This window comes from Tauraco erythrolophus, chromosome 1, assembly GCF_009769465.1.
Source record: "Tauraco erythrolophus isolate bTauEry1 chromosome 1, bTauEry1.pri, whole genome shotgun sequence".
In the NCBI taxonomy this organism is placed as follows: domain Eukaryota; kingdom Metazoa; phylum Chordata; class Aves; order Musophagiformes; family Musophagidae; genus Tauraco; species Tauraco erythrolophus.
This window is the reverse complement of record NC_141465.1, coordinates 122022874-122046576: the sequence shown is the minus strand read 5'-3', so window position 1 is coordinate 122046576 and position 23703 is coordinate 122022874. Positions and strand designations below refer to the sequence as shown.

The following is a 23703-nucleotide window of genomic DNA, read 5'->3' as shown; positions in this document are numbered from 1 at the left end:
AATGTGAAGAAACTACTCACACTTGCTTAGTACTAGCTGAGAAAAACGGTGATCCAAAGAGAAGGAGGAAGTTTTCACTCTCTTCATACACGCAGTTAAAGAACTAAGAGTCAGAGCACCTTTATCCTCAGGTTTTGATATCAAGTATGAGGACATGACATCCTCATGTGAGGACACAATAATGAGGACATACCATCTCATAAATACTGCTAGCAAAAGCATCCAACTTCTTCTGGTTTAGGTACCTACACCCAGAGCAAAATGTATAAATTAAAAAACACTAGGAAAAGCAGTAACCATAAACATATGCAAAATGTAAAACACAGTAAGGCCTTCCCACCACTTTTCCTGTGTAGAATTACTATGCAGAACAATGCTGAAGCAAAAGGACTAGATGATGCTAGTGAGTCATCACACACTCTTCTGCTTGTTGAAACAGTGCTGCTTGTGATGTTAAAGTTCCGTTTAGTTATTACTGTTATCCAGAGTATCATACATGAAAACTCAGATAAGATCATCATAAAATTCTTGGTTGTGCAAAACTCACAGCCAGGAATGAATTTTTGCCTGTATTAATTTACACCAGTTAGAATCATAGAACGGTTTGGGTTGGAAGGCACCTTTAAAGATAATCTAGTCCCTCTCCCCTGCTATCCGCAGGGACACCTTTCATAGACCAAGTTGCTCAAACCTTACAAGACAAGCTTACAAATTGTCCCAAACTTTACAAGACAGACATTAGATCTGCCACCTCCTCCTTTCCCAAGTCTCCATACTTATCACACATTTTCCACAGCCCACTCTGGACCCTTGTCTCCTTGGCTTCCTGCTTTTCCAAACCCAAGGGACTCTTCTGTCACCTGGCCAAACAATCCTTCAGGTTCAGGGTGGAAAGTCTCCCTCTGTAGTAATGCTGTTTCTCTAACGCACTCCTATCCCAGCTCTAAAACACTGCCTCTCTCTGACAAGGAACCAAAGGGCATGTTCTCTTCCTTTTGTCCCTCTTCCCCCAGTCCAGTGCCACCAACATGCTTGTCAGCTCCACTTGTTTTACTGAGAGGCGGCACTGACTGACCAAGGTGCAGGCAGGAGGGAGAGACAGTAACGTCCATTAGATTGATGGCTCTCGTTACTCCATCTCCAGCGCTGTGGGGTGAGAGGGATGCAGTTTGGAGAAGATGACTCAAAGGAGAGGCAGCGCTGAAGGTCTAGGGAGGTTCAGGGCTACAACATAGAACACAGTCCCTACCACAGCATCGCCTCTCTTTCCTCTCATCCCACTGGCTATTCCCTGGAGCTGCAGCACTGTTGCCTATGGAAGATGAAGTACCGAGAGCCAGCAACAGCTCCTCACTGGTTGGGAACTACTGATTTATATCACCCATAAAAGCATAAAATGTAAGAATGACACAATGGCCATGTGTGCAGAATACTCTGACTCCATACAATATTACAGGAGCTGAAAGCATACAGCTGTGCAATCAAAATGTCAGTCTGAAAACACGTTTTATCTTATGAATAAACACACATCAGCAATATAATGAAATTATGCACAGTATATAATGCTAGCTCCTCCTTCAGGGATAAAAAAACAATACATAAAATGCAGAGAGAGATAGAGATGTTTGATGCACTGAAATAAGTTATATTAGAAAGAAATGAGATTTTTGTCCCTTTTTTTTAATTCATTTTGAGAACCTATTCTTTCTATCATCTTTATCTAGCCATTTTCTTATAGTCTTAGCCATGTATTTTCAAGCTTTGTGCTGATTCAAAACTTTACATAGCTAAAGTTCTCATGCAAAATATGAAAAAAAAAAATACAGGAAAAATATGCAGCATTCCTGCATGTTAGCACAGCAAAACTTGCCATGTGACTAATGTGGCTACCTGATCCTACACCATTTTCTCCCTGTAGGTTTTCAAAGGCATAGTGCTCAATTTTGATGAAGGTTACATAAAAAAAGCAAATTTGTTCCAGCAAGAACTAATACAAAGATGGAAATTTCCAGTGTCTAGTATGCAAAGTCTGTAGTGTTGGTGCAACCACTGCCTGCCCTCTTCAGTGGAAAAGAAGAATATAATTCTGTTGACATGTACTTGAAGCAATAATGGAGAGCACAACAGAAAAGAGAAGGGGTAGTACTGGTTCCTGATTTTAGTGTCAATCTCAATTTGCTTCTTTTTTTTTTTTACCTAGATGAAATTTTCTGGTCCAAAATTATTAATAAATGCACACAGAATTCTTGTCCTTGCAAGAAAATGAGTTTTAGGGTACACAGTAGGACAGAGAGAGATTCCTACAGAAAGGTGGTTTTCTGTCAGGATTTCCAGACTCATTAAAGAAAAATTATAAGGCATTTTAAAAGATTAGGTAATTCTTCCAAAATTAACGTTTGTATGTGGTTCTTTCCTTCATAGTATCAAAGTAATGTTTTTTTAAACTAAGCAGATAGAAGGCAGCATTCTCCACTGCCTATTTTTCTGATTCGGATTTGAAAAGCAGCTCACCTCCCAGGACCATACCAGCTTGACAGCACTTCCTCAAGCGACATGCTGGACAGTTCTTCCTACGAATTTTATCGACTATGCAGTCATTTCTTCCAGCACATAAATAATTGTGCTGCCCTGTACGCAAGAGAAAAATAAGGTTAATACTATGTTTTCTAACATGAAAAAATTATTTCTGTGTATAAATGTTCTAAAAATAACAGAGGATTCAAAAAAAGTGTACTAGAACAATTAAAAGACTCTTTCATTTTACACTAACTTTCAAATAATCACATGCTATTATTTTAAATATAATAATTTATTTAACCTGTTTAAGAGTGAAACTCTCCATCTACAAAATTTCAAAATATTTAGCAGACAGTATAAACTGCTTAAACTATTGTACTATCAGTATTTCTTAAGTAAATCAAGCATGAGGACAGACTAATTTTCCTTTTAACTTATCATTCCTGATTTTAAAGAACTTAAGCAAATTTTGCTTGGATTGATGTGGAGTTTCCAACAGAAAACTGAATGAAGAAGTTGGGGCAGTGCAAAAAGAGCCCTTCAAGCTGAGTAAATCACCTCTGATGGAGAAGTTTTGTACTAGACCTGCTGAAATACCAGAAGAACAGATGCAGACAACACAGTCAAAAAGGACAAATAGAAAACCGCTGTAACTTCTTGGTTTAGGTTAGCTCTTAGTTTATTGTTTAATTCTGAAGACTCAGTTAGGAAGAGTCTGTCATTACTGTATTAAAATGGAATCATTTTAATGAAATTAGCCTCCAGGAGAGCAAAAAATTAAATTCAGCTGATATCCTGATATTCTTTTCAACACAAACTTCAATGATACTTCCAAATTTCACTTGAAGACAATAAAAAAGTGTACTTTTATGTTTTAGTATAATATTGATAATTTCTGATTGATTTTAATTTTGAATAAGTAAACAAAGCTAAGTATGTAAGTAAGAATAAATCAAAGCTAATTTTCATATATCCTTTCAAATTAAGCCCAGGCTTACCCTATAAGGTTTAACTTTTAAACCCTGCCTGTTTGTGCACATCATCCTCTATTCATGTCTGTATTTTCAGTTTTTTAGCAGTATCTAGCATGAAAGAATGAAAACAAACAAACGAACAAAAAAAGGATTTATTTTCAAAGCTACAAAACAGATTAAAAAAGTATGGACAAACTATAGAAGTACCAATATCATGTATACTTCCTTCATGGAGCATTGTGGATGTGGACTTCCAAATATAACAGACATCAATACCAAATCTTTTAAATTTTCACTAATTTCTAGATCAGTATTACTCTGAGTTAGCCGTCTGATGCCACAAGTAGCACACAAATGAGATGATTATTCTACTCAGATGCTGTTATTCAACTTTCTTTAAAACCCTCTTCTGTCCTTTCTCTACACATGGTAAAATGAGCTACTGTTCACCAATAACTCTTCTCCACAGAAGACAAACTGAAAACGAATCCCCACATAAAAATGCAAGAGAAAGAAGAACATTCCATTCTAACAAAAGAAAAGAGATAGTGCTAAACCATGTGAAACAATGTATTTGTTTCTATGCTAACATTTTTTTAGATAATTAATTTACTTCTTACCCATACTTTCAAGAACAACTCGTTTGGTTTTAGTGAAAGAAACCTGATTGCCTGAAATTCATTTTTATAATATTTTCTTTTTTTTCGCTCTTGATACCAGTATGTGATTTGTGTACTCAACAGTTCTCAAGTGTGTGCTCTAACTGCTAAAGGAGGCTGAGGAGTTTGGGTGGAAGCAGTAATGGCAACACTGTTCCTGCTGTAACAAGAAATTGCCCGGAAAAACAGAAGTCAATAGCTTGATTTATAGTGATACTCATTTAAATAGCCTGTATTATTTATATAATAGTGTTTAAGTATTAAGCATCTAAGATGAAGCATTACAAATCAAGGGTGCAATACATTGTAGAATTTTAAATTGAGAGTTACACATTTAAGTTTAGCTACAGCTCTTAAAAAACTCTTCATAACTTACAGGTTACCAGTAGATCAGCTTCCACTTCAATTGAAAATGCATGAACTACTTCATCATTACATAACAACTCACAAACTGCTTATCACAAATGCTAGATTGAACAAAATTTTTCACATTTGCAAAATAAATTTTAAATTAATCACAATTATGAAAACTACTCCTTGATGTTCATATGTTCTACAGTTTAAGATTACACAGAACTGAATAATCTCTCTGTCCAGCGCATACCATGTAAGAAATGAAGTCTGTTATTGGAATTTAGGCACAGTTAAGAACTTGCTTTGATCTTCAAAAAGATTATTTCATAAATACTATTTATTTCATAAATTGTATTTACAAATAATGACCAATGACCTAATCTTTATTATCTCTTCACCTAGTTTATTTCTGCCATAAAGCCTCCATGATACTAGCATAAAAAAAAAAAAGAAGTAAGAAAAAGACAAACCCTGCGAAACCCACCCTCCCATGAGATTATGGTGATTATTATTAATATCAGGCACTTCTTGATCCTTACTGTCAACCACTTCCATACTTTCAAGACCATAATAAAGCCACAGCCATACCCTAAGCTTGATTTACACCTTCCTGTGAGTTTTCCACTTTGCTCTCCTCTATCCAATCTTTCCCTAACACCTCCTGTCCCAAAGTGTACTCTATTCATTCCGATTCAGTTGCAACTTATTTGGAAAACACATAAGGTTCAATTATATAGTTTTTTTCATAGTCTTATCTGTCAGGGATTCTTTATTATCTCCATTATCTGATTGGATCTCACATCTACAGATAAATCTGAGTCAATGTTCTCATCTGAAACTGTTTCTACCATTGTGCAGAGATATGAAGGGCAGATTGTGTAAGAAATGGAAAATATGCCAGATATTTGGTTGATTTCAAAATTACAGTTAGATAAAGCTCTTTGGAATGTTTTCATGGGTTGCTAAAACATTTATTTGAAAATACATTTGCTGTGTTTCAGTCTTTACGATCATCTATATTTCAACTGATTGGCTTCAATATGTGAGCATTGCAGTTATATTAAATGCAGGTACTAATGAAGTATTCAAAGACCTCTATCAAGATGAAATTCCTGTTCAGCTGGTAGCTTGTCATTCAGTATCTTTTATATGACTACTGTCATTATAACCAGGAAAAAAAAAACAGAAAAAAAAGGACAGCAGTCTAATCCCTAGAGTGCAGGTCAGAAAGAAAAGACTGATATTTGTATTTCTTACAAAAATATGAAACTGGTAAATTTCTGGCAACTGCTGCTTTCTCAGAAGTCTTCATCCAATGTTGAGTTTCCTACACATATTTAATTTTCATCTCTTTTGGAAAGTGCACATTGTAGCTCACTCTCAACACATCAACATATCAGCTTGTGACCTATATTTGACTGAGAATATGGAGAAATTTCAGAAACAATTTCTTCTGTTACTCATATGCCCAGATTCTTGTAGGACAGTATTTTTCTCAATCTCCATCAAAGTCCATTTCAGTTAGCAAAGGTGGAAGTCCTAATGCAAATAGGCAAATACAATTTTAAGTGCTATAATGACTATTGCTATACTGGCAGGTTTATATCAGAAAGTGGTCAAAACGCCAGTGGTCTTCACATACAAATACGACTGCAGGTTTTGCTACCAGTAAAGCTGCACAGATCATACTCCAGCACTGAGAAATTTTAATCCGAATACTGCTGAAAATAGCATGCACAGTGTCTTTAAAAACCGCAGTATTAACTTAGCTCAGACATGCTGCAAGTCACTTAAAATCACTTGAGTAAACTAACGAGCTGCAGAGATTTTGCAGATGTGCAAAATATGGAAAACATAAGGCTTTATCTGCACCACAGGAATCAGATGCAAGCAATCACTTATTTGTGTAAGTGCATCTGTGCTGAACTGCTGCCATCCTACAGAAAAGCAAAGGACTTGTTTGCAAACTCTCAGTACTTTTTCAAATCTTTTTTCTCTCTCCCATATGTGATTCTGCCTCCCTGTATCACTCTCAACTGACAATGCTTTCTTATGAAATCATCCTATCCCCATCACTGGAGGACTGTTCTTTGCTTTACCTCTTACAATTTTTTTTCAAAAGTACCGACTAAATAAGTTTCAAAACACAACGAAATACTTTCGTAACTAAATTTTGAACTCCTTGTCAGTGGTTCTCATGGAAGCTGATAATAAACATGGTTTCAAATTAAACAAAACGGAAAAAGGTTCACCTGTATACCTATACTAAAGAAAATGCTGCACCTGTAGTTTTTGAGTAAAACTTTGACTTCTGGAAGCTAAGACAATACACTAGGGTAAGGATTAATCTGTATGTGAGGATTAATCTGTATTGGTGACAGCCAACATGGCTTCACTAAGGGCAAATCCTGCCTGACTAATTTGGTGGCCTTCTATGATGAGGTTACAGCATTGGTGGATAGGGGAAGAGCAACTGACATCGTCTACCTGGACTTATCCAAAGCATTTGATACTGTCCGACACGACATCCTTGTCTCTAAACTGGAAGGACGTGGTTTTGATGGATGGGCCACTCGGTGGATAAGGAATTGGCTGAATGGTTGCACTCAAAGAGTTGTGGTCAACGGTTCAATGTCCACATCGAGGCCTGTGACGAGTGGTGTTCCTCAGGGGTCGGTACTGGGACCAGTGCTATGTAACATCTTTGTTGGAGACATGGACAGTGGGATCGAGTGCACCCTCAGCAAGTCTGCAGATGACACCAAGTTGTGTGGTGTTGTGGTGTTTACCTTGCAAAAAAAAGATATTGCTGTCTGTTGATCAAAATACCCAACAGACCACAAACTGCTAAAAAAACATAAAGAGAGGATTCACTTCACTAACTAGATTCTAAAGTGCAGCCAGCCAGCAAAACGAGCAGCATACACTCCCTTCTTGGGACAAAACAGGCACTTCAGGATGCAATTTATCTTGAGTAGATGTCTAAATTTTGGTGCTTTAATAACCTACTGCACGTTTAAATTAATTGGCCAAAATACGGATGTCCACATTGTAAATGCCTACAGCTTGGTGCAACAAATCCCACATAAAATATTGTCTTTCAGAATATGGGAAGATGATATCATAACAATTGGACAAGAATAGGGTAATATTCTCCTGGATCTCAATGCCTGCATGTAACTTTTTCTACACTTTAACTGCAAAAGCTTCCAGGTTGTTGAAATGTGCTCAGATGTTAACTGATATTAAGCAACAGCCACTTGTGAAAATGCAGGAGTTCTGACCAGCTATAACCAGGAAACCTCCGAATTGCAGCCATAAATCACTACACATAATGGCAGGCTGTAACACACAAATGACCATATGTTCAATCTTTTCATTCAGTAGTTTCTAAAGAACCACCTTTTACTAGTACACCATCAGTTCTCTGGAACAGATACACAGCTTCAGGAGATTGACAACATCAAATCTAAAACTATTTTTAGCAGATAAGTCTGACTATAAATACCATATGATTATGTTATATAATTTAGAAGTATTTTAATACTTACAATAAGCATTATTTATGTTATTTTAATATATTTATATGATAACTTTTATGCAATACTTCAAAATAAATAATAAGAAATAAGTATTTTATAAATGTATTATATTTCTTTTATAGACTACATAAATGTATTAGCTACTTTGGTGATATGGGTAGGATTCATTTCACCAAATGCAGACAGTGTACATCCTCACCTGACACTCCTTCATAATCAGTGCTTAGAAACAGTTACTGTTGGAGTACTGTTATTTTCACCCCACATAGATACCTAAAATAAGTCAGTGAATGACTTCCTAGAAGTTCCAGTTTCTTTCCATTCAGCTCAGGTTACTCACATTGTGCACCTCTAAAGTTAGAACAGTGGCCTATCCAGGGACACTATGCAGTCAGTTGCTGGTGCTCTTTAAAGCATGCAGTTTTACACTACCTGAAATAGTTTCTATTCCATCTTACAAGATGTTTAACGTCATATTCAATACTGCTTCTAAAATACTACATAAAGACAAAAATTTTAGTAATTCACATTTCTGCAGCTGACTATGTTCTAAGCCATGTCTATCAGGAAACCAGTGATGAGTCACAGTGAGAGCAGCACGAAGCCCAGCACTAGCACAACAGCCAAAGTACCAGAACAAATGCAGCTCACTCAGTTGTTGTGCCCCATACCAATCAATTCATCAAATTAATGTCTTTCAAATGGCTAAATAACAAACACTTTTGAAGTCAGAAGTATGATGAAGATATACAATTATGTATCGATATCAATTTTCTTCTTTCCCTTTTCATGATGCAAATTCTTTATTCTCACAAAAGTGACACTTCCCACTTGAATTTTAAGACCCTCAGTGAAGTAACTTTGTACATTTGAATTTGGAAATCACTTAGCTTACTGTACATTAACACATTTTGGTCATGTGCAAAATAAAAGAGCTTTAATAATATTAAACGTTATATTAAGTGAAAAGCATTTTCATCTCTCATCTTGCCATATTTATGCTTTGTATGTTTGTTACTTCATGAAATTTTCATCCCTAACGGGTTTACAGTACACGCTGTACCAAATTCTGATCCTAAGATGCCGCTTGGAAAGTTGGATTAAAAATTGGAAATCCCTGCAGAGTTAAGAGAAAAAGGAACTTTTTACATCTGCTTCATCAAGGGTCTCTATAGTATTGCATTTCACCCTGTTTCCAAAAAGGATTGTCTACTAGCAGTTGGCATTTTTTAAATATTTGGTATACTATGCCATTTTACATTCTTAAGCTACTGAAAAGCGTAACTCTAGTCCAGGAATTATCCTTATGCATACTATTTCACTGCTTACATAGTGAATCACACTGCCATCACAACACTGCCTGTACGTAACACAAGTCAGATAAACTTTATCAGAATGCTTGGATGAAGTCATGCTCAGCCTTCTTACTGTGCAGATGTAGCTCATCTTTAATTCCTCCTCTTTCCTCCATGAGTACCTCTCCACATACAGACAGTGAAAACTCTTGTGGAAATCCTACTTTCTGTCAGATCGAGTTTGCCCAATTCTGGTCTCAGAGAGCAGAAAAGTTCCCCCTTTGTCAGTGAAGCGTTAGCTGCTACATACGGTTGAGCTTGTTCCCTTATGCTTTTAACTGTACAGCACTGTTACTCTGAGCTTGAAGCACATAATGAAACTAGACAAACCCACTATATAATCATTAGATCAATTTAGTAATGGGGTTTCAGGTATTTACACAAACCAATAGTTAGTTTCTGACCCATCTGCTGTAGTATCATGTATTTATGTTGGCCTCAAACTCTTCAGGTTTGGGCAACTACTTTTCATTAGAGGTCAATAATAAAAACAAAGAGCAAAGAAAGGCAAATGCTCTATATAAATATAGAACAGAAATTAGAGGTGGGACTTCATATAGGAAACACAGCACTTGACATTTTTTCCAGGATTTAGGTGGTTTTAATTTTTCATTAATAAAACTACTGAAAAGACGATGCTTTCAACAAAAGCGCACGAATGCAGGCCACCACGTGTGAGCAACGGTCGAACTCCAGAATCCCTAAACTCCACACTGGGTTCCTGTTCAGGACAGAAATTTTACCATGGTGTTACACAGGCACTGTGATCGTGGTTGCCCCACACGGTTTTATATGAAGGTATCTTTATATGACATCATTAATGACCGTTTGGCAATTTAGTGCTGAAAAAGCAAGGGTTCATTTCTTAATCTTCATTCTCCTAAAGCCTCGTGAGAAATATTATACCTAATGTTTGCTACCATGAACCAGATAGATCGGTAGCATGTAAAAAATGCCTTATCATCCACAGCAAATTATTTTGCAAATATAGTAATTCTACATATCTGAAAGCATTTTAAACATTATTTCTGAAGTTCTGTTTTGATTGGTAACTCCAAACTGTTTTGATTGCCTGTCACTCCAAGGTCACTGACGGGAACGGCTCTACCCCATAGCATACTGAATCCAATTTTGTCTTTACAAACTTCTTAATGGAATATAAGTTACAGTAACTTTTGTTATTTTCATTATACCCACAGGAGCTTTTTAAAGCAGTTTTTAAAAGTCTTGTAATTTGTTTGTTCAATAAGCAAAACAATGAACTAGTAAATCTTTTCTTTGTAAGGGACAAACGGAAAACGTACCACCTCCAAATGCAAATAAATGTTTCTAAAAAAGAAAAATCAGGTTTTTTGTCCCTTAGCTACATTTTCTCTTCCCTACCTCCAGCACTAACTTTTTTTGCATCTGCAATACTAGACTTCTCCCAAAAAAGGATCTGGATTTTTGGCTAACCTACTTCAGGATTCTGCTTATAGTAAAATATGCTTCTTGCATTAACACCATCGTTTTCTTTACATATATAAGCACATATGCAGAGCCAAGAATCCAAAAGACAAAAAATATCTACCAAATCATATATATTTAAAATTCATTGCCAATGAACATTCTAAAATAATTTAGTTCTAAATCTAAACTTTCATCTCAGCGATCCTCACACAGTTCTGACCCCCCGTTAAACTCTGTGTATCTGTTAGTTATATTCAAATGTATGATTAAATTGCACTTACTGTAGAAACATTTCTAGGTTCACCCATACAATTTTAAATGATTCTTCAGTCTGAGTATTTTAAACAAGCTCTGGTTTTATTTCAAAAAGATTAAAGATGAAAAATGGAGTTTTCTGGATAATGTAACGGTCCATTTTATCCCAAAGGAAGCATTTAACTAATACAGTATTTTCCACACAATAGGGGAGAGTAAAATAAATCGTGAATGAATAGGGCAATTTCTGTGAAAAAAATTACATAGGCTGTTAGATTTGAACCAGCCAACATATCTGAGATTACAGAAATAATTAAAATAGAAAATAGACATTTTCCAACAAATTTAATGCCACTGCCCTTGTTATCTACACACTTGAAAACCTCATAACATATGAAAAAGATCTTGAAATATAGAAAATCCAAGAAGTAGCAAAAGCCAGCTATTTCCAGTCATGTTTTAATTTTTCATAGTGATCAGTATGTATGGAAAGTATATGAAAAGTGGAGTTTTGATCATGAATTCTCACTCACAAAGTTTAATACCTTATTTGCGTGAATTATTATTAAGAAAAAAAAAAACAACGCAGGTCTGTAGTAGTACTAAAAATTTACAAAGGCAAATTTCCTGTCAAAGAAGTGATGGACAGGGGGACATTTTATATAAGAAAAATGTCTCAAATTTATTCAATTGCCACTGTAAATTTTTAAACACTACTTTTAATTACATTTACAATAAAAATATTCTGCTTCTTTTTACAGAGGAGTAATTTGTCACCTTTACTTCTGATAAGAAACAGAAAAGTACTTTGAGTCTAAATGAAATCAAGTATCTATCCGTAAGAGGGATTATTTCAATGCTAGTAATCATATCCGATGCTTCTATTAGAAAAAGAATTCCATCTCTTTGAGGAACTCTCTATAAACTTGCACATTCTACACAAAAACAGGTAATTGAATTTGTCCATCTTGCTCATGCCCACACTGCTCATGCCTGTCATTCTTCACTGTAAGACTCATTAACCTGTATTTTTTCTTATTATAGCCAGGTAGTCTGAGGCAGTTGTCCATTCTTTCAATATTCTTGCTGAAAAACCCAAACACGCTTCCTCATCAAACTCTCAGTCTTTGGAATCATTTAAAAATGGAAAGTATGAAGTTGCTATGTAAAACACAAGCATTGCATTTTGTTTGTGTAATTGTGTTGACCTCTTATTTCTCTATATGTCTATATTTTTAATCTGCTAAGATTCTGCAAATACAGACTTTGATTAAATAATCAGTGAAAACATCCTTGAGATATTCCTACTACCAATTTATATGCCTTCTTAACATTTAGCATTAAAATATCTATGCTGAACAGCAGTAGGATATGCTTTTGAGTAGGTTCATCTACTGCACAAACACAACGGGATATTAGTTTAAGAGAGAGATTAATTTCAAGTGATGGAATCAAATTCAAATAAAAAATAACAGTATTACCATACAGGTGAAAAGTGAATAATAAAAGTTATTTTAAAATATGGCACTCATAAATTGCACTACACTCATTCTTAAAAATTCAGCTCCCTGTCTTTTAAAAAAGTATATGGCCAATGTGCCACAATAACCAAAGTAAAAAAAGTGAAGCCAAACCAAGAGACCAGTTAATACAGTCACTGACTCTTAAATGGATTTCTTTTAAGTGACTTTTTCTTTGCAACGTAACACATGTTTCTAATGGCTTTCTCATGAATGTCATTAAATACATTAGAAAAAACGAGGCACTAGCTCAAAACTTCATTCAGCCCACCTAGTCCAGTGTTATCACTTGGCAAGTACCTACTATATTCAAGGAAGAACAACAGCATACACTGAGAGTGGAAAGTAACAGCACACTGAAACAACTACATTATTTTCCTAAGCTTTTAATTTTCCAGTATTTCCCTTCTCACTCTGAAGAGCAATAAACTCTATAAAGTTGAATAAACTATGTATTACAAGAAAATACATGATGTAATTCTTTATTTTAAGGAATCTTATATATGGTAAAAATAATTTTTTTTTAAGTATATGGAGCAGAAATTTGAATATCCTGACAGGATCAGATAAAAATCAGAAAAAAAGACAAAACATAAAACGTAGAAGGATTTGTTTCGCCTCTTCATCAGTTGAACTATATATAAAGGAAGCTGCTCTTGTGCTCATATTGAAAGGCCCAGTGGGTGTTTATGGACAAGGCATATAATATAATCTAAAAAGAAAAAATAAACATAGGGATTGCTACTGATTTATTAAACCTGCAGCTTCACTTTGTAATTTAGTGAGTATTTGGAACAAAAGTCAAATTCATTTATTATTATTATGACCTGAAATAGTTCAGTGAAACTTGAAATATTTCCATAAATCTCAGGAAGCCAAATTCTGCATCTTGCAAGCAATAAAACATTCCACGACTTCGAAAACAAAATGAAGCCAAAATAAATTCTTATCTGCATATCATTAGTTCATACTCATGAAATCTTTCTTTGAATACCATTTACACTTCTTAAAACACATTGTGTAATAGACAGAATTGTCATGAAACTACTTACTCGTCAAGACTAACTGATAAATAATAAATAGTAAATATTGAAAGTAGAACAAAAAATACTAGCAAAATCAACTAAGAAAGAATTTAGTTAGTATTCACTGTAATATTTAAACAGAGTTGCCAAAACAAAAGGCATTACTACAGTGGTAACATTTTTAAACATCAGCAATAAATAAAAGGTATGTCCTTAGCAGTGCCTAAAAAGATATATTTCACATAATTAGGAACAATGGCATCATATACTACCTTCCATTGCCCTTTTAAAGAAGACTTTACAACTTCCACAGGTAAGTACTCCATAGTGGCAACCAGAAGCCTCATCACCGCAGATGAGACAAATCTTCTGGGGTAGCGACTCAAAACCATATTGAGAACTTTGGCTGGTTTCTGCATCTGGCCTTCAAAAGAAAAAAAGATGGAGAGAAATGAAATACCCAGTTTTGCAACAATTGACTACTTACCTGTATTAATTTGGTTTATGCTAAAAAATTTAAATTTGTAATCGAGCTGCAGAAAGATAAGGAAAATATAAAGTAGGACAGCCTCTCTGCTTAAGGGCTTGTCTCTCCGAGGGTAAAAGGCACGTTTGTAACGTCTGCCCAGCCATTAAACAGAGAAGTAGGGGGCAAAACGCACAGTAGTATTTTAATCCGTTTTGGCTGAAAAAGATACAATCTAGGAACTCTTCGTTAAAATGCTCATCTTCCTCAGACCAACAGCTCTTTTGAGTAAAGTCACGCTGACTGATACTCTTTTTTTTCCTGCGCATAGAATTTACAGAGACAGAATCAAAGTGAAGTCAATTGAATTTCAAAAGCCCCTTTCGGACGGGAAAGTTTCACACTAAGTTTCATCTCGGCTAGAAAAATCTTTAATATTTGTCGCTTCCCACTCAGCTGCAGCATTCTCATCAACAACTAGGATTGGAACATTGAGGAAACTGGAAAGTGCTTCCGAACTTGCCTCCAACAAGAGAAACAGACTAACCTACCTAATCGTTAGGCTTACAAAAATCAAGGATTTCCGTTGAAACCGAAGCACTGTATACGCGTGTTTTTGCACGCATTTCTGGGTAATGCACAACATCTCGGCATCACAGTAAAACACTTCATTCCAACAAATCCATATACAAGGCTTTCAGTTCTCTTTGTCGTGTGAAATTAACTGGGCCTTTTTCCCACTCGGGGATAATATTTTGGACAATATTTGGGTATTTACGAATATTGTCTGGCTGCCAGTGAGGACAGTCTGGAGAACACTCTGCTCCCCCGTCCGGAGCCGGTCAGACATCAGCTCTGACATCAGAGCGGTACCAACGGAGCTTCTCCCGCGCGCCACGGAGCCGAGCGGACCCGAGCGGTGCCGGGGGCAGAGCCAGCGCCGTGCGGGCCCCGCACACACCCGGACCGCCCCGCCGCGCACGGACGGCACCGAAAATGGACACGTGGCTGCGGCTGCTGTCTAACAACTCACACGAGGCTTCGCCGAGCCAAACGCCGCCCGTCTTTCTCTGGGCGCCCTCCAAGCGCCCCGCGGAGCGGCCGCCCTTCCCGAGCAGAAAGCGCGGCGCGACCCCTCGGGCCACCCCCGCAGCGAGCGCGCCCGCGCCGAAGCACCCGCCGCCTCCCGCCGCTCTGCCTTACCGGACGTAGCCGAGGTAGGGCGGGCACAGCTGCGGCAAGCCTTCCTTCAGCACCGCCGCGGGGAAGCCCAGGGGCTGGTGCCCGTTGAGACCCAAGGGCGGGTAGAGGCCCGGCGGCGCAGCCGAGGTGGAGGGCAGGCTGTCTGGCGGCGCCGCCGCCGCCGCCGGCCCGTAGGCGCCGGCCAGCAGGGCGGGTTCCGTCTTGTAGAGGACGCACTCCAGCGAGGGCTCCTGCCCGGCCCGCGGGGGCTGCGGGTAGTCGGCGCAGCCCGCCGCGGGGGTGGCCCTGCCGCCCGGGTAAGGGGTGGGGAGGCCGAGACCCTCCTCCTTGATCTTCAGAGCGGGCTGGAAGTCGCCGTAAGCGAAGTGCCCCTCCTTGGTCTCCGCCGGCGGGTAGACGTAGCCCGCCAGCTCCGGGCCGGGGGGCGAGGAGCGCGGCCCCGCGCCGCCGCCGCCGCCGTCGTACTCCGCCCCGTCCAGCAGCTGCCGCGTGCGCGAGGCCAGGTACGCGGAGTTGAGCGGCAGCAGCGGCACGTGCAGGTATTCCTGCCCCGGCTCCGCCGCCGCCTCCGGCCGGGCCCCGCCGCCGGCGAAGCCGCGCTCCCCGCCGGGCAGCGCCGCCAACCCGGGGGCCTCGCCTTTGGGTGCCGCGGCGGGACCCTCCGCACCGCTCGCCGCCCCCGCCGGCCGCGGTTTGGCGGCGGCGGTCAGGGCGTCGCCGGCTGGCCACAGCGGGGCGGGCCGCGGCGGGGGCTGCGGGGGGCCGGGCGGCAGCGGGACGGGTTCGGCCGCCTTCTGCGAGGGGCCGCGGCTCATCGGGGCGTCGGGCGCCTCCGCGGCCTCCGCCCCGAAGAAGGACCAGGGCGCCGCGGCCACGGCGGCGCTGGCATGAGCCGCGGGCGCCAGGAAGGTGTCCAGGACGGTGTCCAGGGAGTCCTTGTCCGAGAGGGAGTCGCTGCCCGGCCGGTAGGAGAGGGCGTCCCGGTCCTCCTCCTCTTCCCCCGGCAGCTGGTGCTGCCGCGGCTCTTCCCCCTCCTCCTCCTCCTCCTCCTCGTCCTCCTCCTCGTCGCTGCTCTTGGGGTACAGCAGCCCCTCCAGGGAGATGTCGATGGCCTCCACTTCCCTGCGGAAGGGGTCTCGACCGGGCTGGCCCTGCAGCAGGACCGCCCCGTCTCTGGCAGGCGGAGGCACTCGGGGCTCCTTGGCCTTCACCTCGGTCATGCTGGCCCGGGGCAGGGCTGGACGCCGGTGAGTCTCCGACCCGGGGGGCGGCCGGGCGGCGGCAGGTGACAGGCGGCCGGGCGGCTCCTCACATCCTGGACGTGCCCGCTGAGGTGGCGGCGCGGGTCCCGCTCACATGGCGCTGCTTTCCGGGGCGGGGGGGAACGGCTCAGCCCCGGCCCCCGCCGGCGGGAGGAGGGTGAAGGGCGGCCGGGGGCGGTGCAGCCTAGAGCGGGGAAACGATCGGAGCGTGTGCGGGAGGCGGAGGAGCGGCGGGCGGGAGAGCGGGGTCCCCGCCAGGTTCCGGCGGCGGGCGGGCTGTGCCCCTCTGCCCCGCGGCTCCCCGCTCTGCTTTTCCCTCGTCTGCTTCCCGCCGTCGCCGCTCGGACTGGGCGGTCTGGCCGCCGCCTCCACGCCCCCTTCGCCCGCCCCTCCCCGCCGCCTCACCGAGGGGCTGCGCTGCCGCCGCGGGGCACGGGCTCGCCCCTCCCGGCCCCCCTGCTCTCCTCCTGCCGCCGCGGGCCGCCCGCCCGCCGCTCCGCTCTGCCTCCGCGGGGCAGCCGGCCCCGGGCACCGCGGCCGCCCCAGCGGTTTTTCCACCGGCTCCTCCTCCGCTCCGCCTGTCCCTGCCCGTCCCTCCCATCGCTCGCCGTGCCCGCATCCCCATCCCTCTTCCTTGGCGTCCGTCTCCGTGTCTCAAGTCTGTGCTTTCTGGCCTCTCCCCGCCGCCTGCCTTTCTCCCTGCCTTCTCATCCCTTTCCCCCATCTCTTCTGCAGGTGTCCCGTCCTTAACGCTTCACCATCCCGAGAAGTGTAACTCTGGATTGGACACAGGCTACAAGCAGTTGAGTAGGTGGCTGTTTTGGAGAGCAGAGAGCAAGATCAGCTTTACTTATTTGCAGCGACAGCAGTATAACCTTCCTTTTGGCTGTTTTTCACTGTCTCCTTCAAATTTTCACTGTAATTTTTCAGGACTAAGCTCTGGCCCAATTTCTCTCCTGATGCAACATCCATTTTCCAATAGCAAAGCAACCAAGGCATTGTAAAGTCCTTTAAATTACATTCAAGAACCTCAAAGCATCCGCTACAACAAGAAAGCACAACATTTTTTTTCTCCAAAATGTTTGGAAAAATGAGCATTCTTTGTTTCTAATACTTCATTTACTTTGTCAAGGTGAATAAGAGGACGTTTCAAATGGACCTGGTTTACAGGAGCTGGCTGACCAGCCTACATGTAACAAGTTATAATCCAGCTCAAGTTAGTTCTGACCAAGAAGCTGGCACCAGCTAATTGCTGCCTGGCATTTTGTGTAAAATGCTGGCTTTGTGGCAGAAACCATTCAGCTCAACAGGACAGTTACTAATTGGAAAAAAAAAACCCACAACCCTTAATATAATTTGCGTTATATGGCAGTGTCAGAAAAGAAACTTCTGATGAAAGGTAGAAAGAATAAATTAGTGTAGGAATAGTCCTCGTGACTTTGAATAGAATCAGTGTGGTTTCGATTCATAGAGAGATGCATGCTGTTACGTGCTTGTTTATGTTCTGTAAGTGTAACATGCTTTTCCGAAAAGACATGTTTCAAAAACTCTGATCACGGTGAAATAGTTGCTTTTGTTACTTTACTTTCAAAATATTTTCTTCTTGGGGAGAAAAACATAACTTTTTGAAATTATTTCAGTGTTCTGAAAGCTAACATCAGAAATACTATAGGGCAAGTTTATAGAAGCAGTGGCTTCACAAAAACCTTATTCAATGTGGTGTGTATTTGCTACATTATACTTGGCAAAACACTGCTGGCTTATAGACTGCTTTGGGAGTCTGCCTTTTCTTCCTTTAAGAAGTAAAAGAAAATCTTAATTTTTTTCATTTTTTGAAAAGAATTATGGCATCGTGATAATAGCTGATATTTTAAAATTTAGATGTCATGCAGGCACCTCTATATACATTCAGGAGGTTCAGTAGAATGATATACATCAAAGTATACTTGTTATGTATAGGAATATTTCTTGAACAGCAGTGTCTCACACTGTTGATGTTGCAGGGGAAAGAACCGTTTGACCAGCAAGTAGCAAGAATTGAAGATGTCTTCATAAAACCTATTAACGGATGTTAAAAGCATGCTTACGAAAGGTACTATCCAGTTCTGTTATGACATGACATTGAAACAAATGATCTGAAGTGCTTCTCTGGCTACTGAGTTTCTGGTTTTCATACTGTGACATTTCTCCCTTCTCCCAGGCCTTCCTTTTCTCAGAAGAGACAGAAGTTATCTCCACCCCTATTCATCTCCATGGTCATTTTGGTTTTCCCCTAATGTTTACATGCTCAGTCAGCTAGTTGTCATTCCTGTTTATTGCCACTGTCTTGCTTTCTGGTTTCCACTTCCTCAAATGCACATAGTATTCATGACCTGCATCTTTACAGAAATGTGCTCCAAAGTCTTGTTTCCTTACACTGACTTGCCTCCTTACTGCTGCTTCAGGACTAGGAGGGGTAAAGAGCCACGGATGGCAGGAGTGGGAGGGATCCTGAAAGGAAAGCAGCCCTGAGTAGTTTCCACAAGACCAACACACTGCTGCTAGTGACTTGTCTGCTAAAATTCTACACTGACAAGACCATGTGACTGTAAATACCTATAAATTCACCAGAAATATAAATGTTTACTACTTGCATTATTTGTTTAAATGTTAGCAGTTAAATATTGTCCAGATTTTCTGTTGTCCTTCCCAATTTCATTTTTTTGATCTGCCAAATACACTCAGTTCTTTAATGGTAAGTGTGCTGAATTGTCATTGTTTAAGGAAAACATTTTGAGTTCTTTACGACTTATATTGGACTTTGATTTACATTGGCTTCACATGATTTCTATGAACTTTCACTATGAACTTTTGCTATTTTCTTCATCTTTTTTCTGTCCATAAGCTTCATGCCCCATCCCTAGAAGTGTTCAAGGCCAGGTTGGATGAGGCTTTGAGCAAGCTAACCTAGTGGAAGGTGTCCCTGCCCACGGCAGGGGGATTGGAACTAGATGATCTTTAAAGATCCTGTCCAACCCGAACCATTCTATGATTCTGTGATTTGTTTGTTTCCTTTTGCTGTCAGATTTTCTCACATCTTTTGGATGCTTTCCCTGATATTGCTATATCACAAGTTTTTCAATCAGAACATTTCAAAGTATGCCTTATCAAATGTATTGACATTCTGGTGTTGTCATTTATTCATTTTGATTACTACATTTTGTTGTTGTGGCAATCACCATTAGAGAAAAACAGGTTTTCTTATGGTATTTCCCCAGTTAATTTTCATTTACAAGCCATTAAAATTGAAACCAACATTTTCAATTCAGATCTAAAAATTACTTTATATTCTGTAAACTTCTACCTATTATAAAAATTTCAAGAAGCAAACAGTATGAATAGATATGTACTTGGGAACAGACTTATTTTGAATGAAACAGTAAAACATTAGAGAGGTTGATTGACACTGTTGCATTTTTTTAAATTTAATCAGAACTTGCAAATACAATATTTGAAAGCTCAAGTTCTTTTTATGTCTGTTTCCTTGCTCTGTTCAAAAATTGTGGATGAGTAAAAGCTGAACTTAACACTACAACAGATTGATTACACTAGAAAACCTGAATTACTGTCTTAATCCATATAAACCTTTCTTATAGTGACCACAACATTATTCTGAAAAAAAAAAAAAAAGCAGTTTGCATAAGGAGAGGCTTAGAGGCTTTTGCTAATATCACAGAAATAACATTTTTTTAAAAAAAATAGACATCTGTAACTGCATTTTGCAATTCCTACACTACGAAAACCCCTCACATTTTCAGCATGTAGTGTAGAAAATAAAAAAAATTTAGTGTCGTGCAAATAATAGCACATTCTTGGTGTGTAAAAGTTCTTGGAGATATGTGCTTCTGTGCTTGCATCCCTATTCTGTAAATATTTAGACTCCTACTTAGCATGCTAAATCTCACTTAAATTAGGATGCCAGCAGACGTTAAATGTGCACCTCTTGGAGATCATCATTTTGAAGTATCAGCTAAGTCCTGAAAGCACTTAGCACTAGGGATGTGGTCTGATCATGAATGTTCACATCGGAGCCAGGTGATTAGGCTTCTGTAGCCAGGTAGAGTCATAGTTGTCTGTGAGGACAGTTCAATTCTTCTTCTGGAGCTCTTCAGAGACACTTCATGCCTTCTCATTAAAGATATAAAGGACTTCTGTGATCTGAAGCACTCTGATTAAGAGCCATGATTTTTTGGCAGTGCAACGTCTAAGATTGATGCCTAAAGTAAGAGGTCCGAATAGAGTCCTAAATCCTTAAAACACAGTATCACTGTGCTCTGCTACAATGATTAAAAACATTACGAGAATCATAGTTTTGGAAACTGCACTGTGGGCATACTTTTTTCCCCCCTAAGTAAGGGCATGCCACAGCATAATTAATCTCTGTGGTCTGTTATCAGGTGTTTTGTTAGCTTAAGGTAAACCAGAAGATTAAATAAAAAGCTATCAAAATTGCTGGCTTACTAAATACAAGGGTATCTGGAAACATATGTAAATGCAAAAGGGATCTGCAAACAGCAAGGTATGCGGCAAAGAAAGTCAGCAATAGACTAATGAAAGGAGATGAGGGAAAGGAAGCTAGTCACAGTGCACGTTAACATTATTTCTTGCTCTCAGGTGCTAAAGTTGCCACAGGGATAATATCAGTACGGGAGGTGAAGTGGGCTCTGAGACACTTTTATCTTTATAAATTGTCCAAAGGGGAGAAATAGATGGGTATTGAGTTATATTCACGAAAGTGATAGCTGCTCCTGGGACAGAAGTCATATATTTTATTTATTGTTCTTTGTCTGTTTATACTTTGGCCAACACTCACTGAACTGCAGAACATAACACGCTTGAAGCTGAGAAAATAAGGAGGACGAGAAATGAGATAAAAAGAGGAGGAGAGAGATGCTTTCTGGTTTCATCCTCTACAGAAAATGTCTGCTTTCTGGATGAGATCCTCAAAAACTTGAATGTTTTGACCTGTGACATTCAATGAATGCATCACCTCGAGGCATCAAAGCGCACATGCTATGCATCCCTCAAGGCCTAGCTGGGACACCTTTACCCAAACCCACCATCTTCCTCAAAGTGGCTTTGTTGCTATGTTGTCTGGCCTCAAGACAAAGAAATAAAAGTAGCTTATATAAAATACGACATTCAATTATCTGTATGTATGAAAAACATATTTCATATCAGTATGTAAAGTGGATGTATATAGACAGTTGAACCCAGTGCTGCTAGGTGGAATGAGATCGCTCCCAGCAGTTTAACATTCACAATAGTCAATGTATCGCAACAAGTCTTTTTTTCTGGCTGGAGAGTAAGAAGTTGCAACCAGTGATACTAAACAGATGTTTGTATCTCTGAAATTCAGAAAGAAGTAGTCATTAATTCTTCGGAAGCATTACAACTAATATCCTGATTAAATTGTGGGTACTAAATAATCATAGGAAAGAAGATAAAAATTGGATAGAACCTCAGGAAATTTAAAGGAAATTTGGAGATCCAAATTGATGTGAAAATGCTATTCAACACAAAAATAAAACAAGGTTGAACCTAACTATGATGCGTTCTGAAGAGTTCATAAGCTAGATCAAGTAGAGCTGACCTTGGAGTTGAGCCACACCGTAAGTGGAAGTAGGCATGATTTTCTTTTACTTTTGCATAGCCTTTGCTGCTGACTTTGATTTCATAAGAAACATCCTTCTTATGCACATTCAGATTGTCTTAGCAAGGGTTAATCTTGCACCTACTTATTTTATTCCCAAGCTTTTCTTCCTGTTTCTACTTACAGTCTAATTTCCCGTCAGGAATTTGGTTGTCCCCCGGAGTCTCAAAGTTGACTCTTCAGCCTTAGAGTATTCACAAACTCCTCTGAATTACCAGTTTTTCTTCATAAGGTGAGGTTAAAGGCATAGATTCATTTTTGTACGAAATACAATATTAATCAGTTGCGTCATACTTAGCTATTCCAAAATTAACTGGAAATGGCTAAATGGCATCATACCAAGCATATAAAAAACAATCTCAGTTTGTCACCTTACTGTGTCCCATCACTGCTAGGTAAAGACTAAAACATTGTCTACTGTATAACAAATTTCCAGAGAGTTTTGATTCTCATGGGGTTCCAGGTAATTTTATTTACTCTTCCTCTCTTGTCCTATATGTTGTTCTGGGTCCAGCTCTGTCTACCTCTGCCTGACAAACCACGCAACTTTGCACAGATGTAATCTAGGGAAGCAGAGAAGCCACATGCTTCTTGCACAAGCATTTCTGCAACAGGAGGCAGGGAATAGTCAACTTTCTGTCTCAAAACAGCAGCACAAGCAGGGTTAGGTTACACTCCAGAGTAGGCTGGTCGAAGCACTTGAGTGCCACATTTGCCTGATTCAGCCTTAGCTGGAATTTAAGTGGTCTGGGTGCCCAGGTGTGGGCACATTGTGTTTTCACATTTCTGTAGATGAACTGGCTTCAATTAGATCACACTTGGGTGACAAAAGAGGGATCAAAACCAAAAGCTCTGTTAAACTTTTATGTTAGAAAAATCATGTGAAGTCAATAACCATAATACTACTTGTAGCAAAAAGCGCAATGCTTTGCATTTATTTCACTTGACATTCAAATCTTGCTTTTCCTTCTTTTGGGGTTGTTTTTGTTTGTTTGGTTTTTTTTATCAGAAAGTTCTTGGGTTATTCCTTTATTTACATCCTTTATAATTTTATTTCCTAATTAGACCTCAGCAATAGAATTATTCTAAGCTTCCAAAATATAACTTTACTTTTCCAAAATACATATGCTCCCTTGGCATGGTGTAACCTATATAATCAATGTAATAGAACAAATCTCAAAAATTGTTCTAGCATTCTGCAAAAGCCAATTTAGTAATAAAATAATAATCTATTACATAATCTGGGAAAGAGAGAAGCACAGATATGTCTTTCAAGGCATTCTTTGTGTGTTCAGTTACACCATATTAGACCTCTGCTGTGAAACTTTGTTGCATGAGATACAAGCCTGCTCAGCCTCCTCAATAAGTGACAGGTTCTACATGAATATTTACTTTTTAAAATGGTGAAAATATTTTCCATCTCTGCTCAC

The 23703-nt window shown here is 40.0% G+C and overlaps 1 protein-coding gene across 1 annotated transcript in view; it reads right to left on the bottom strand.

Annotated features, from left to right (window-relative positions):
- PGR (progesterone receptor) overlaps positions 1 to 16539 on the bottom strand; it is a 35521-nt gene extending 18982 nt beyond the window's left edge. The window contains exons 1-3 of the mRNA XM_086613874.1: positions 15320 to 16539; positions 13923 to 14074; positions 2512 to 2628 (exon numbers count right to left, since the gene is read on the bottom strand). Of these exons, the coding sequence (XP_086470000.1) occupies positions 2512 to 2628; positions 13923 to 14074; positions 15320 to 16539 (1489 nt within the window). The remainder of the gene's footprint in view (positions 1 to 2511; positions 2629 to 13922; positions 14075 to 15319) is intronic.
- Between the last annotated feature and the right edge of the window lie 7164 nt (positions 16540 to 23703).